The sequence below is a fragment of the Aphelocoma coerulescens genome, chromosome 13, assembly GCF_041296385.1.
Source record: "Aphelocoma coerulescens isolate FSJ_1873_10779 chromosome 13, UR_Acoe_1.0, whole genome shotgun sequence".
In the NCBI taxonomy this organism is placed as follows: domain Eukaryota; kingdom Metazoa; phylum Chordata; class Aves; order Passeriformes; family Corvidae; genus Aphelocoma; species Aphelocoma coerulescens.
In genome coordinates, this window is record NC_091027.1 from 16,622,938 (window position 1) to 16,636,590 (window position 13,653).

At 42.5% G+C, this 13,653-nt stretch overlaps 1 protein-coding gene across 2 annotated transcripts in view; it reads left to right on the forward strand.

Moving 5' to 3' along the window:
• Positions 1–13,653, forward strand: part of ANKHD1 (ankyrin repeat and KH domain containing 1) — a 101,995-nt gene that overhangs the window by 24,051 nt on the left and 64,291 nt on the right. For both annotated transcript variants that reach the window (XM_069028822.1, XM_069028823.1), the window contains exons 3-5: positions 11,499–11,655; positions 12,463–12,610; positions 13,483–13,630. In XM_069028822.1, the coding sequence (XP_068884923.1) occupies positions 11,499–11,655; positions 12,463–12,610; positions 13,483–13,630 (453 nt within the window). The remainder of the gene's footprint in view (positions 1–11,498; positions 11,656–12,462; positions 12,611–13,482; positions 13,631–13,653) is intronic.

Consider the following 13,653-nt stretch of genomic DNA (forward strand, 5'->3'; position numbering starts at 1 on the left):
CTATAGCGAGCACACCCAGTGCCTGATCCTCCCCAGCTGTAAAGACACAGCAAGAGGCAGAACAACTTTATTTTAGTCTTTACACAAATTAAGAGCAAAGACCTTTGCTTTAAAGAAGCAAAGAAGTTTGCTTTGGTAGAACCTCAATTGGCTGGATTTTTCCATATTCACTATTGGAAGCAACTCCCTCCATTGGATTCATGTTTGTTACAGTTTCTCCCTGCATTGTTTTACTAAGTTTCTCATTGCATCTGAAGAAACTTAGTAAAACTTGTTCTCTGTGGTGCCACATGTTGGATTCTGTGGTCTCTGATGGACAAAATCTCCCATCTGAAGCAGCACCAGAGCTTCAGACATGTGAACCTGGATGGAAGTACATCTCTTCTCTATTGTTTTTAAAACTGCAAGAGGATGCTGCAAAAAAGAAAAGATGGGATGAGCCCCCTATGGCTGTTCTTATAGAGGGTTAATAGCAGATGGGTGTGTTCTTTCTTCAAGTTGGGTCATGGTAAAATAAATTCCATATTTTCTTTCTGAAGACTGTAAGTCTCCTGATTTTTGGTAGTTTGGTACTCCAGTCTACCTTGGCATTCTCAAAGGTCTTACTTTCAGGATCTTTTGTTATGCAGTGTGTATGTCATGATGACAGTATGCTGAAAGGCTGTGGACCATTTTAGGCAGAGGAGAGGGTTTTATGAAGAGTTTCTCAGATGTTCAGTTTGAAACATGAATTTATACACTAGTCTGTGCTATACACCATTAGTGTGGTGATTGTTTTTAAAAGAAATGCACTTGATCAGTCTCTGAAAATACTCAGTATTTTGTCTTGCTTTGCCATACGTAATTGCCGTAAACTGGGGGCTAGAAGTCTGTGGGCTTCTGAGTTAAGTCAGTGATGTTACTGGCACTCAGCTTACTCTTAGATCTTTGCTTGAAAATGTAGTACTATTTTCAGATTATTTTTTTTTTACAGATAGTCGTTGAGTACTGTACTGAGTCAGAGTTGCTTTGTGATTCAGGAACAGCCCCTTGGGGCTCAGTTTCCCCCTGACTGCCAGAAATTTTGAGAAGAGTTCAAGTGGGCTGTTTGCCTATAAATAGCACTCAAAGGTTACTTGAGTTCTTGCCTTCCTGCATCTCTGTTGTGCAGGGGGGTCATATCCTGGCGTCAGTCTCCATAGATACTTTCCCTTCATAAGCCTTAGGTTACTCAAAGAACAGAAAGTAATTCTGTCCTCTTCTCCTTGTCCCACTGAATAGGTGGGAGTGGCTGTAAAGTAACTTGTTTTCAAGGGACACAAGCCCTAAAGAGGATGAGATGTGAAATGCTGGGCTGAGTTAGAATGCTGGAAGTCAAGAACAGGAATTCTATGCACCTTTCTCAGCATGATTTTTTTTTTTTCTTCTCTTGATGTTTTCCAGGGATATGTGAGGATGTGAGGTTTTTCTTTGCTTCTTACCCTCCCACAGTGGACAGTGTCATTTCCATGTCCTTCCTTTCCATGTTTCAGTAGCAGTCTTAGCTCTTTGACATGTATCTTTCAGATTCTTGGAGCCAAGCAATTGTCAGACTTGAAATGAGGAAAATACTTCTCTCTGATAAGGCATGAAAGGAGGAGCCAGGAAATGAAGAATAATTGCCAACCATTAGCTATGATATTTTCCTGTAAAATAATTAAATAAACTGTGTACATTTTCCCATAGTTCCTGCCACAAAGTAAAAAATTCATAGCTTTCTTTACAGAGGTCATAATCTCTGGTTCTGGATCATTTACCAAGTTGCCACCTTTCTAGCTGTGTGGGTAAATATTGTGCACACTGCAATCTTAGCTTAAAATAAATTCCCCAAGAGTGACTTGAGGGTCAAAAACTACTTTGTGTAACCACCCAGAAGCAATCAGATTCTTTCTCCTCAGTCTCTAGCCTGGACACTTCCTTGACATACAGGAGTGTCTGAGCTGATGCCCAAAGCTCAGAATTTGAGCAGAACTCCTGTGATTCCGGCTGGGCTCTGGGTGGGTGACGGCAGCTCCCTGTGTCCATTCAGTGCTGTGCTGCTGGGATGGGCTGCTGGGATGTGCTGCTGGGTGTGCTGCTGGGATGTGCTGCTGGGATGGGCTGCTGGATGGGCTGCTGGATGGGCTGCTGGATGGGCTACTGGGATGTGCTGCTGGATGGGCTACTGGGATGTGCTGCTGGATGGGCTACTGGGATGGGCTGCTGGATGTGCTGCTGGATGGGCTACTGGGATGTGCTGCTGGATGGGCTACTGGGATGTGCTGCTGGATGTGCTGCTGGATGGGCTACTGGGATGTGCTGCTGGATGGGCTGCTGGATGGGCTGCTGGATGGGCTGCTGGATGGGCTGCTGGATGGGCTGCTGGGGTGGGCTGCTGGATGGGCTGCTGGGATGGGCTGCTGGGGTGGGCTGCTGGGGTGGGCTGCTGGGGTGGGCTGCTGGGATGGGCTGCTGGGTGTGCTGCTGGATGTGCTGCTGGGGTGGGCTGCTGGGATGGGCTGCTGGATGTGCTGCTGGGATGGGCTGCTGGGTGTGCTGCTGGATGTGCTGCTGGGTGGGCTGCTGGGATGTGCTGGGATGTGTGTGCTCACACTCTGCTGGGCAGGCTGGGAGCAGGTGACTGCCCAGCTCGGGAGATGTGCTGACTCTGCCGTTCAACTGTGTCCAGTTCAAAGCCAAACAAAGCCCGGCGAACAATTCCGCCTGTGGCTGAAGTTTTTCCCTTAGCTAATCACAGCGAGGCTGGCAAGTGTGATACAAGCAAAAGAGCATTTGTTTTAGGTTTATAAGTACAAATGGAGTTGAATACTCGCTGGTGCTGCAGCCCTGTGGAAGGTGTGGTGGGATTGTTTCAGGAAGAGATAGCGAGGGAGGAAAGAGAAGACTGGAAGGGAAAAGGCATTGGGCACCCAAGTAGTTTGCTGTGGTTTTGCTGCTGTGGCAAATCATTCTGGGTGTGTATTGCTGGCTTTTATCTGTGCTAGGGGTGGAAAAAAAACCAAACCTAAAAAAGAAATCCCTGACTTGGTCATTGAAAAAGATTTTTTAAATGAAGTGCTGAGCTCCAATTTAACTGTGATATCCAGTAACTCCCATTTAATCCCAGCAAAGCACCAAAACAAATTCAGGTTTTTCAGAGTCACATAGGTGTTTATAAAGCACTGTTTGATCCCATTCTTTTCCTTTATAATGTGAATTAAAGTTAGTATTGTGTTTTACATATTTTTCTCAAATCTTATATTTTCTTGCAGTCAAAAACAAGTTGGGAAGAAGGTCTTAGTTGCCAATGGGTAAAAGTGCTTTTTTCATTAAAAAAAAATAAAAACCAAACCAGAACAAACCCCAACAATTTACTGGAGCTGGCAGAAATAGCTTTCAGTCTCAGACAGAACTGGCAATTGTTTTCACTGTAATATTGCTTCTGTCCTAATTGTAGCTGCTGCTTTAAAACACAAGGTAACCCAAGAGTTGGAGTTCTCTTCCAGATGCTCACCTGCAGTGAGATGGGTGGAAAAGCTGCTTGCTGCTGCTGAAGTACATGTGTCATCATGATACCAGAGTAATTAATGATGCTTTCATATAAACTACATGTAATATGTATGGGATCAAAGTGCATTTGATTGAGTGATCAGCACAATTTTATGCACATACATGATGAGAGTGGCTGGAAGTCGTGTTTCCTGTAAGGAATCAGCAGGGTTGAGGGTTGCATCTGGGAACTTGTTGCCTTGTAGTAAGCCAAATGGTTCCTTGACAGAGATTTAATAGGAGCAAAATCTTGAAAAATTGAAAGGTTGAATTTCTTTATAAAGATCCTGGATTAGGAAACAAACATTTGGAACAGACATTGTGAATGAGTGACGGGGAAGGTCTGTGAGGTGGGTAAGGTGGTTTAGTGGCTGTTTGCTGTCATAGTCAGGCAGCAATCTGCTGTTCCTGCATGGTTTTCTCTTCTTTCACCAGTTCTGGTGGTGCCTAGAAAGACCTTTTGCTGGTCAGACTTATCTTGCTGTGCTGAGAGAAAAGTCCCTCTTCTTTCCCCCAGTGTGAGGGCAGTGGGGTTGCTGGGAATGCCTGGAGAAACACGGGGAGAGGAGGAACACAAAGTCATTCTTCTGGAAGTGGCCAAAGGTTAGATTGGCACAGAAAAGCTCATTTTATTTTAGCTTTAGAAAAGGTAACTTAATGTTCGTACCTGGGAGAAAATGGATGCCTCATGAAAGCTTGGGAAAAATCAAACTGAAAGAAAAATTGAGAGTTCTGCCCTAGCAAAGTCTGGCATGGTCAGGATTTTAAATAAGATGAGGAGTATTGAGGAGGTAGTTATGTGGATAATTTTTCTGGTATTATTCTGTCCTATTTGGCCTCTCATATGGCAACAAATCTCTGCTACAAGGTTTAAACCGATCCTTTATTTGGGTATTCTAAACTAAAATATATCTGGTATTCCCTATCTGTCAAATACCTGTATTCTTCCTTGCATTCTGAAAACAAAGGAATGTGGTGGATTGGCTTGGTGGAGAGGAATTAGATGAAATTGCCGACTCTTTGGAAAGATTGGGATTTTTCTAGGAACATCTGTAAGTCTATGTAGAGCTGATTTTCATTGCTGAATTTGCTTACTAGGCTCCCAAGCTTTACTAAAAGTGGAAGTTGGTGACTGAGGTAGTGAATTCCCTGACTAGGTAATCCTTATTGAAGTGACAGGAGACTAAATTAAAATCCAAATTTCTAGATTGAAACCTAATGAATCTAATTTCTCAAAAGAAATGTTAATAAATATTGACTAGTTAATCAAGGATTCATGTTTGTGTGTAATTTAAAATTAGTTTTCAGATTTTGAGATATTTGAGTACACTGATGTAAAAGGAGATGATCTCAAAAAGGAACACTTGCCATCAAAATGTTACTGAAATAACAGTAAGAACTAATTGTAGCTGGAGAAGTACTTCCTGGCTTTTGATTCTGGAAAAGGAAAATCTCGCTGCTACAGCTGCCCTGCTGGAAAGTGGAGAGAATGTGATGGAGATGGCTGGCTCCTGTTCTGACAAGTGCATTGAAATGCAAGTGTAGTGTTAAGAGTTTGTAGTGTCAAGTAGGTGCAAATTAGGGGAAGTTTTCTCCAAAGGTGTGTGTATGTTTGTAATGGCCTTTCAGGTTTTTTCCAGGCATCCCCTTTCACTTGTGAATATTGCTGATGGATATTGTGGGTGGTTTCCTATTATGTTTAAGGGTGTGGATTTGGGAAGAAGTGATACTTTGAGATTAAGACCATGAAATACAGTCCAGCAGAATAAATTTCTGCTTTTGCCAGAAAATGCTTAGCAGATGATCTGAACGTGATTTTTCAGATTGCACTGAAAATGTCGTCTTTGAGTGTCACAGTTTGCTGTCAGGAATATGATTTGTAGCAGTTGAGAACTCGGCTGCTCTTGAAGTCTCTGCAGAGCTGTGATGGTGACACATGAAATATTGTAAAATGCTAATAAAATAAAATAAACCCTCAAGCTGTAGCTCTTAATTTCATGCTAAATGAGTTTTATTTAGCATGTCCAAATACTAATTGAGAAGAAGAAAAATAAAAATTGCAGCCAGTGAGTTCTGTTTGTGCCATGCACTTGGTGAGGAAAATAGTTTTATAGTGAAAATTTGTATCATGTATATAAAAGGATATGTTCTCGTGTGACGAGCAGATACACCAGGGCTGGTGGAGGTACACTGAGTTTTCATTGCACTGGAGCTGTGCTGAGATCAAACCATAACTGTGATTTTCAGTGGTAGTGATTCCAAAGGCATGTGCTTGGCTTGGAAAGACTGAAAGCCTCAGTGTAGTTTTTTTAGTGTTTTAGAAAACAAAGCTAAAATAATCCCTACCATATCAAATCTCTACTGTTCCATGTCTGGGAATAGTAGTGTTGAAATGACCCACTGAAAAATGGAGAAGCATTCTGGATAATGCTTTTCTCCAAAATAAAGTGCTTACCCAAAAATCCCAAATGGCATTGCTCAGGGTATACTCTCACTTAAAACAGTTATTTTCCTTATACTACAAGTAGACTTTCCCTGTAACTCTGATGTTCTTTAGCTTAGTGTGAATTAGGTTTTTTTAACAACACTTCATGTGAAAGATTTTAAAAGCATATGAATTTTAGAAGATGGGTACACTAGAATGAATTATTAGTATTTTCTAATTTCTCTTCTACTCAATATGTGGCTTTTGCCTTGAGGACTTTAGTCTGAGCAATCAGCATACAATAAGCCACATGTTAATATTTAAAATATATTCAAAAAATTGTAAATATATTTATGTCCCTCATTCTGATGCTGCAGATTAGATATCTGAATGCAGTGAAACTTGCAAATGACTGTTCCTTTTCGTTTGCTTGGCTTTGGACTGCTCTTTACAAGCAAACAGAGAATGCTATTCTTTGGTTTACTGGCTGTGAAACTGATGTAATATGAAACTTGTGTTTGGGAAAATATTTAGACATCATCAGAGAGGAGCCAAGTGCACACTTTTTGTTAGTTACACGGGCAATTAGCCACCTGAGACCTTACAGAACAGCATGTGTTCAGTTCTGCTTGTTGCCTTCTTGTCTTGTAGTAGCTGTATGATGTGCAGGAGTTAACACTCTTCTGGTGGGGTTGCTGCTTGTTGGCACGAGGCTGTAGCAGTTGCTTTGGACAGAACTTGTCAATTCCTCTGAATGGAGATTCCAGTAAAGAACCTAAAACTGAGTTCCTCCCTGTCCTTCCTTGAACCCTTTTCACCTTGTTTGAGGTGCTACTTGTACACCAGGCTGATTAGAGCAGATTCCTGACATACTGTTAAAAAGATAAGAGATGCATTTCTGGGCCATGATTCTCATTTTGTGCTTCTTTTGGGCTTTTAAAGCTGTCCACGTTTCCATCACAACCTGTCTTTGGGGTGTGTAAGCCCTGAAGGACCCCCAGCTGATTCTGTATGAACTGAAGTTGAGTTAGACTTCATGATGAATGTGAGGACATAAATTGGACGTGTTACAAGTAAATGTCCTCTGGTGTGTGTTAGAACATGCAGCATGCTGGAACTGACAGGGAAGGCACCCAATCAGCACTGAATCTGCAGGGCTTTGTGAAGATTATTGAACATTAACTCTTGGATATGTTGAACTTTTTGGAGCAGTCTCCTTTGATGTTCAAAGTGTATGTTGATACCAGCTGTGTGTCCCATGAGGTGCTTAACTGTGTTTTCCAAAGACACAAACCTGTTGGTGTTTCATTTTTTTTGAGGTGATATCTGTATCTCTGACTTGTTAAACTCAGATCACACTGAGAAGTTACCAGATCATTTCAGGTTACCTTAAAACTCTAACCTTGGTAGTTACAAGGTGGAAATACCTTGATGAGTCTGAAAGTCAACAAGGAAATTGGAGTGGTGGTTATAGGAGTGTAGGTGTGTATCTGATGAGCAAGCTTGTCCCTTGAGAGGGGAGTTCCTTGTTCTAATACACCTCTGTAATCAACTTCAGGCTAATTTAAGTAGTCCAGTAATATGGCATTAAGATGTGGAACATCTGGCTCCGAGTTCAGCCGTCTCCCTCTTCCATTGTTGGATAGTGCTGCTGGCCTTGTTCCCACCAGGGTTTGTGAACAGCTGGCACGTGGCTCCAGCAGCAGGTGTTCAGATGAAGAACTGCCCACTACAGAAGGTGTGAAAATGTGTCTGGCTCTGTGGACCCTGCAGTGGCCCTGCTTTTTCCTGCAGGGGGTGAAGCAGGAGCATCACAGTGCAGGTGAAAGTCTCTCCACTCTTTATTCTTCCTGTTTTCTATTGTTCAGGCATATCCTGAAATTGTGACTTTCAGGGCCACTGTTCTTAGGCTGATAGAAGGCACAGGCTTTACAGTAATTCTGTCCAAGCTATTTTTGGTTTCACCTTTTTGGTCTTTGCATGGCAGCTCATGTTGGATGAAGGCATTTCCTTTTGGCTCGCTTAAAAGCATACTCTTCATAATTTTAGTGGTAAGCTGTAACTTTGCATTAGAAACATCACCCTCTCCATACAATTAATGGCTGTGGACTGTTCTCAGTAAAAAGCAGTGGATCCCATATTCTCTTTTCAGACTTAAACCTGCAACAGTGATCACTGCATGAAAAGATGGAAAGGATGGCCTCTGTAGAGGCTTGTGTAATATTCCAGGAAGTACAGAATGTCAGACCCTGGGTTCAGTTCAGGTAGTATCAGATCAGTAACATATTAGAGAGACTGTAATAATGTGAGAAATTCTGATCACTTTTGTGCAAGGGTGCATAAAATGGTCCTAAGGATGCTTTCTGTATTTGTTGGATGGAAGGAGGCAAGAAGAATTTTGGCTCAGATCCTGCACATAAATAAGACTGCTGCGATCCCTGTGTGTGTGAGTGACACAAGAACAAGTGGTTTGGGCACAAAATTAAGTAAATTAGAGATTAAAAGACATATGAGCATTACAGCATAATCATCCTAAATTATAGCAAAATAAAAACTTCAAATTGTTATTATATAGTAAATTATTGAGTATGATGTGCAAAAGGGGAGTGAATGAATGGGTGTCTGCAGTGGTAATTCTTGTAGTCTGTCTCCCTTTGATCCAGCCAGCCAAACAAATGTCAGCTCTGATGCCTTCTGTGGCTGTTGATTAGTTTTGGCACATGCAATATAAAAGTATGAAATTAAGAGCTGGGGATGGCACCTGGATTGAGCGCTAGCTGGTGAGGTAAATAAAAGGCACCTTCCACTTCCCCTCTGAAAGGCCTTGGTGTGGTTATAGCTCGGTGTTTGGAACAAAGTTGGAAACTGGAGTGTGCTGTAAGTGTGCTTTGACTGTCCAGAAGGAAGAGCTGGAGATCTGTGGTTGGTGAGTCCTCCCGGAGACCACCGGCTGTAATCCATGAAAACAGATCCTTCAGAATAGGAGAGCTGTAGTGCCAGTGTAGCGAGTTCATTTGTCTTTACCACGCACTGGAGATCTGTGGTGTGACTTCTGCCTTCAGAAATCCCAGGTATGAATGCCACAACAAGCTGTTAAAACAGAGAGGGTATCAAGTGTAGGTCCTGCTTGTCCAGGCAACCTGTCAGTCCTACTGCCTTGGTGGGCTGAAATGATGGAGATATCCACTGTAGTTGCAGATAACCAGGTCACTTTGGTTTTTGGGTTGTGTGGGGTTTTGGTGGTGGTGTTTTGGTAGTTTTTTGGGTTGGTTTCTTTTGGCTGGACTTCATATTTTCCACTTCTCTTGTCAACAGTAGAGCTGTTAACAGCTCCTTCAACTGGACCCGTTTAAAGTGGACGGAAACTGCAGTTGTGATGCTCCTTGTAAGATAAATCTGTGCATTTTTAGCTTTAGCTCAGGGGTCCTGTGGATTTCTCTCAAGTACTTTTCCATATTGTTTACCATGGTGTTCAGCTTTGGTTGCAGCAGTCCCAGATAAGGCCTCAGTACTGAGTTGTGAGGACTTAATTCTTTGTCTTTCCTTCAGCAGTGCTTTATGTACACTACAAGGCAGCGTGAGCCAGCTCTGCCACCAGAAATAGCCAGTGTAAACATCTCAGCAGTTACTCTGTGAGCCATCCTGGGGAAGCAGAGCTGTATAAAAACTGTCACTTTCTTGGTGTGTTTGGTACTGAATTGATGTCCTGACCCAGCTTTGCAGTGACTGTCCCCCACTGTCCCACCTGCTCCAGCTGCAGTGATGTCCAACCCTTATACACCACCAGGAAATTCAATTTACGCGAGTACATGAGGCGTGAGCTGTGGCACTTGAGGCTTGTTTATAACCTCGCTGTATTGAGCAGCAATGGCCACAAGGGTGATGGCCTTGACAGTTTGGAGGTGGAAAGGGGCATGTGGCCAGCGGCCTCAGAGAGTCCATGGCCCCTCATTTTTGTGCTCAGATTGCTTTGGGCTAGCCAGGCTTCCAACCCAGACAGATGGAGCTGTGATTTCTGATTTCATTGTGGAGTGGGTAATTAGTTATAAATTGGTTTTCATAGCCCCTTGACAATACTGAAGGGATCCAAGTGTAGAGTGTTGGAGCCGGGGAGGAGGTGTGCAAGTCTCTTAAGCAGCTCATTGAACCTCCACTGCTCATTTCCATGGGCCAAGCAAACTGCTGCACCCCAGGGAAGGTGTCTGTCTCAATGGCAGGAGAGGGGCTCTCCATCATTTCCAGCAACACCACCTTGCAGCTGGCACTTGGAGCACTGCACCACCAGCCATGCACGGTCATGTCACACAGTGTGCTTGGTGTGTGCTGGCATAAAGAGGTTTAGGGTGGAGAAATTTGGTAAGTATTGATTCTTACACTATCGAGAAGCAAATTGGATGCTCTTAAACTGGGGAACTATGTTGTCTGAAGACAACATTCAAACTTAAAATACTATTTGGGTATTTATTCTGTAATAATTACAAGCTGGGTTGTGGGAAATGTGGTGTAAATCAAACCTGCAGGGATATGCACATACCAAATAGCAAATCTTCTGAGGGATAAGGTGCCTTATTTCCAGAGGTTAGTATCTAATTTGACCCTTTTTAACAGTTAAGGAATTGAAAAGTTACTGATTCATGACTGGTGAAGGGGACTGATCTATAAACCAGTAACCATTTGCTTTTTGTAGCACACAAAATCGATTAATTTATGTTTGGGGTTTTTTTGGGGGTGGCTGGGAGGTGCCATTTGTACATTTGTACATGAAGATACAAGCCCTGCCCACACTGCAGTGATTGCACGTGTTAAATAGGCTGTGCTGAACTATGAGAAGTAAAGCCTGTGTGAAGTAAAACTTGAGCAAAGAACCTGTTATAAAAAAAGAAACTGTTAAGAAAGTTCCTTGAATCTAAGCATATCTACTGTGTTATGTCTGCGAAGGAGAGGCATTGATTTCAAGTATACTTAAAATATTTGAAATTTAATTTTGTAACTTTTGTGGCTGTAGCTAGAACTGGGCGGTTTAAACCAATAAACTTTAAAGTTTTTTCCTACTCTTAAAAAAAAAAAAGATATATTAGACCTCAGTGTGCTTTGTTTTGGGTGGGAAAGGGGTAATAAGTGTTTTAAGTTGAAAAATTCTTCATATTCAGAAAATATTAAATCAAGCCTGTTTCCCAAACTTCTGGTTTTGGGCTTCAATGCCTGGGTTTATCCTTATTTCCCCAATATGATGGTGTTGGGGTTTTTTTTAAGTTCTTCAAAAGTATGAGTTGAGACTTTGGGACAAGTAACAAAGCTGCCAGTTTAAAGTTGAAAGGTTTTTTTACTACTTTATTATAGTTAATTAACTATTCAGGTCTCAGGCAAATATTAGCAGATAGTTTAGTTTTAAGTAGCTAATTATCTGGCATGTTTGCAAATGATCTTTAACTAATAGTGCATGTGGCTGAACTCTAAAACAGTGTCTTTGCATTTCTTTTGTGTGACTTTCATACTAACCTGACTGATGAACGAACGTGCACGGAAGGAATTGGTAAATTGTCCACTGCCGATGGCAAAGCCTTCGCAGATCCCGAGGTTCTCCGGAGACTGACGTCGTCCGTCAGCTGCGCGCTGGATGAGGCGGCCGCGGCGCTGACGCGGATGAGAGCCGAGAACAATCACAACAACGGACAGGTGGACAAGTACGTACTGACCACCCCCGCTTCCAGCTAGGGAATGTAATTTTATTTCAAATCCAGTTCATTTTATTGGTAGTGCTTAGTGATAGAGCTGTTCTACTGCTCGCAGAAGCAAAGGTATTGCACCTGTAGGTGTAGCTACTGTCCCATCAGGTTATTGGCTTCACAGGGTGAGGGAAAAGTACAAAAAAAGTTACTTTCTAACCTGCTGCTCTTTCTGTGTACCAGACAGTTGAGTTCTTATTCAAGAAAGGTTTAAGTTTTTAGCTGTAGAAGAGTGGGTGATTGCTCTCTTAATTACAGAAGTTTGTCTGGTTGCAGTATTCGTATTAGTGGTCTCTGTGATACTTGGCTGCTGACTTTTTGGTCTTGTCTGTACTAGGAATTTGCCTTGGCACCTGCAGTCAGCAGTTTGTCATGGTCACAGCCTCTGTGTGTCTGGCATTCCCTGAAGTGGGAATAGCATCAGGGAGCTTTGCTCCTGTCTTGCAAACACCACAAAAACCAGCTTTGAGCACTCCTCTCTGCATCTGGTCTGTATTGAGAGCATATTATGAATTAGCAACTGATGAGAACAAGCTAATTTAAACAATAAGGAAGGTGTCTATCTCCATTTCATCTGTGGAAATAACGTGTCTGTATATATATATATATATATACTTTAAAAAAAAAATCTATAAGGTGTATTTTTGAGTAAAGCTTAGCACTGAAGTCAAGAGCCTTTACTTAAAGGCTTCCTCCATGCCTAGGAAAGCTGCCCACCTCTTGCAGGTGTATTTTGAGCTCACTGTGTGGTAACTGCTTTTGCAGTCGCAGTTTGGCAGAAGCATGCTCTGATGGGGATGTAAATGCTGTCCGGAAGCTGCTGGATGAAGGACGGAGCGTAAATGAACATACTGAAGAAGGGGAGAGTCTGCTTTGCTTGGCCTGCTCAGCAGGATATTATGAACTGGCACAAGTAAGTAACAAATATGGTTAGAACTAAACATTTGTGAAGCATTGTCTGAGGGGCTTCTTTAACAGGTAAATGTTTTAGCTATTATGGTTATTATAATTTTATTATTTCAACAGAATATCAGTGAATACAACTTATTGTGGGTTTCCAGTTATTGTTTGGGTTTCTTTGATGGAGAATGCAGTCATATATGCCTTTAGGTTGAAGGGACTTGTCTGAGGAATGAATCCTATGTTTTGTGATGTATCTACTTTTCTGGCATTGTTCTAGATGCAGTCCAGCTGCTCTGCCAAGCAAGAGGATCTAAAAGAGCAGCAAACCCCAATACTGCAATTGGTTACATTCTAAAAACTCATGTCTCAGTTGCACAGTCCTTTTGTTAAATCACATTTGTATCAACAGTGCATTAATTTCTGTTAATTTTGAGCTATATTGCTTCTGTATCTAAGAGCAGCTGCATTGAGATGTTTAGGTGATAGTTCTCAGAAATGCCCAACTTCATGTTTTAGTGCCCAGACAGAGGACAGGGAGAGAACTTCTCACGAGCTTGACCTGTGGGTGCCCTGGTCGTTATTGCAGGTGACAGTTTGTGTGCTGTCATTCTCGTCAGTGCGTTGCCCTGTGACTTTTGAAAATGTCAGTATTTCACTGGAACTTGCAGATATGAACAAAAACAGGAACCCAGGACTTGCTGCAGCAGAGCCCAGTGCAGGCAGTAACTCTAAATGATCCTGGGATTAGCACTGGGCTTCACAGTGGGGCTGGGCTGCGAGGGGCTGTCTCAGCTGGCTGGGGAACCAGTCTCACAAACCCCACTGAACTAAAATCAAATGGTTTGTGTTACAATTTACTCACTGTAGTGAATGTTCCCCTAGGTGCTACTAGCCATGCACGCCAACGTTGAAGATCGAGGGAATAAAGGTGACATCACTCCCTTGATGGCAGCTGCCAGTGGAGGCTACGTGGATATCGTTAAACTCCTCCTTGTCCATTGTGCAGATGTCAATGCACAGTCCTCCACAGGTAACTGGGGAGCAAGAGCACAG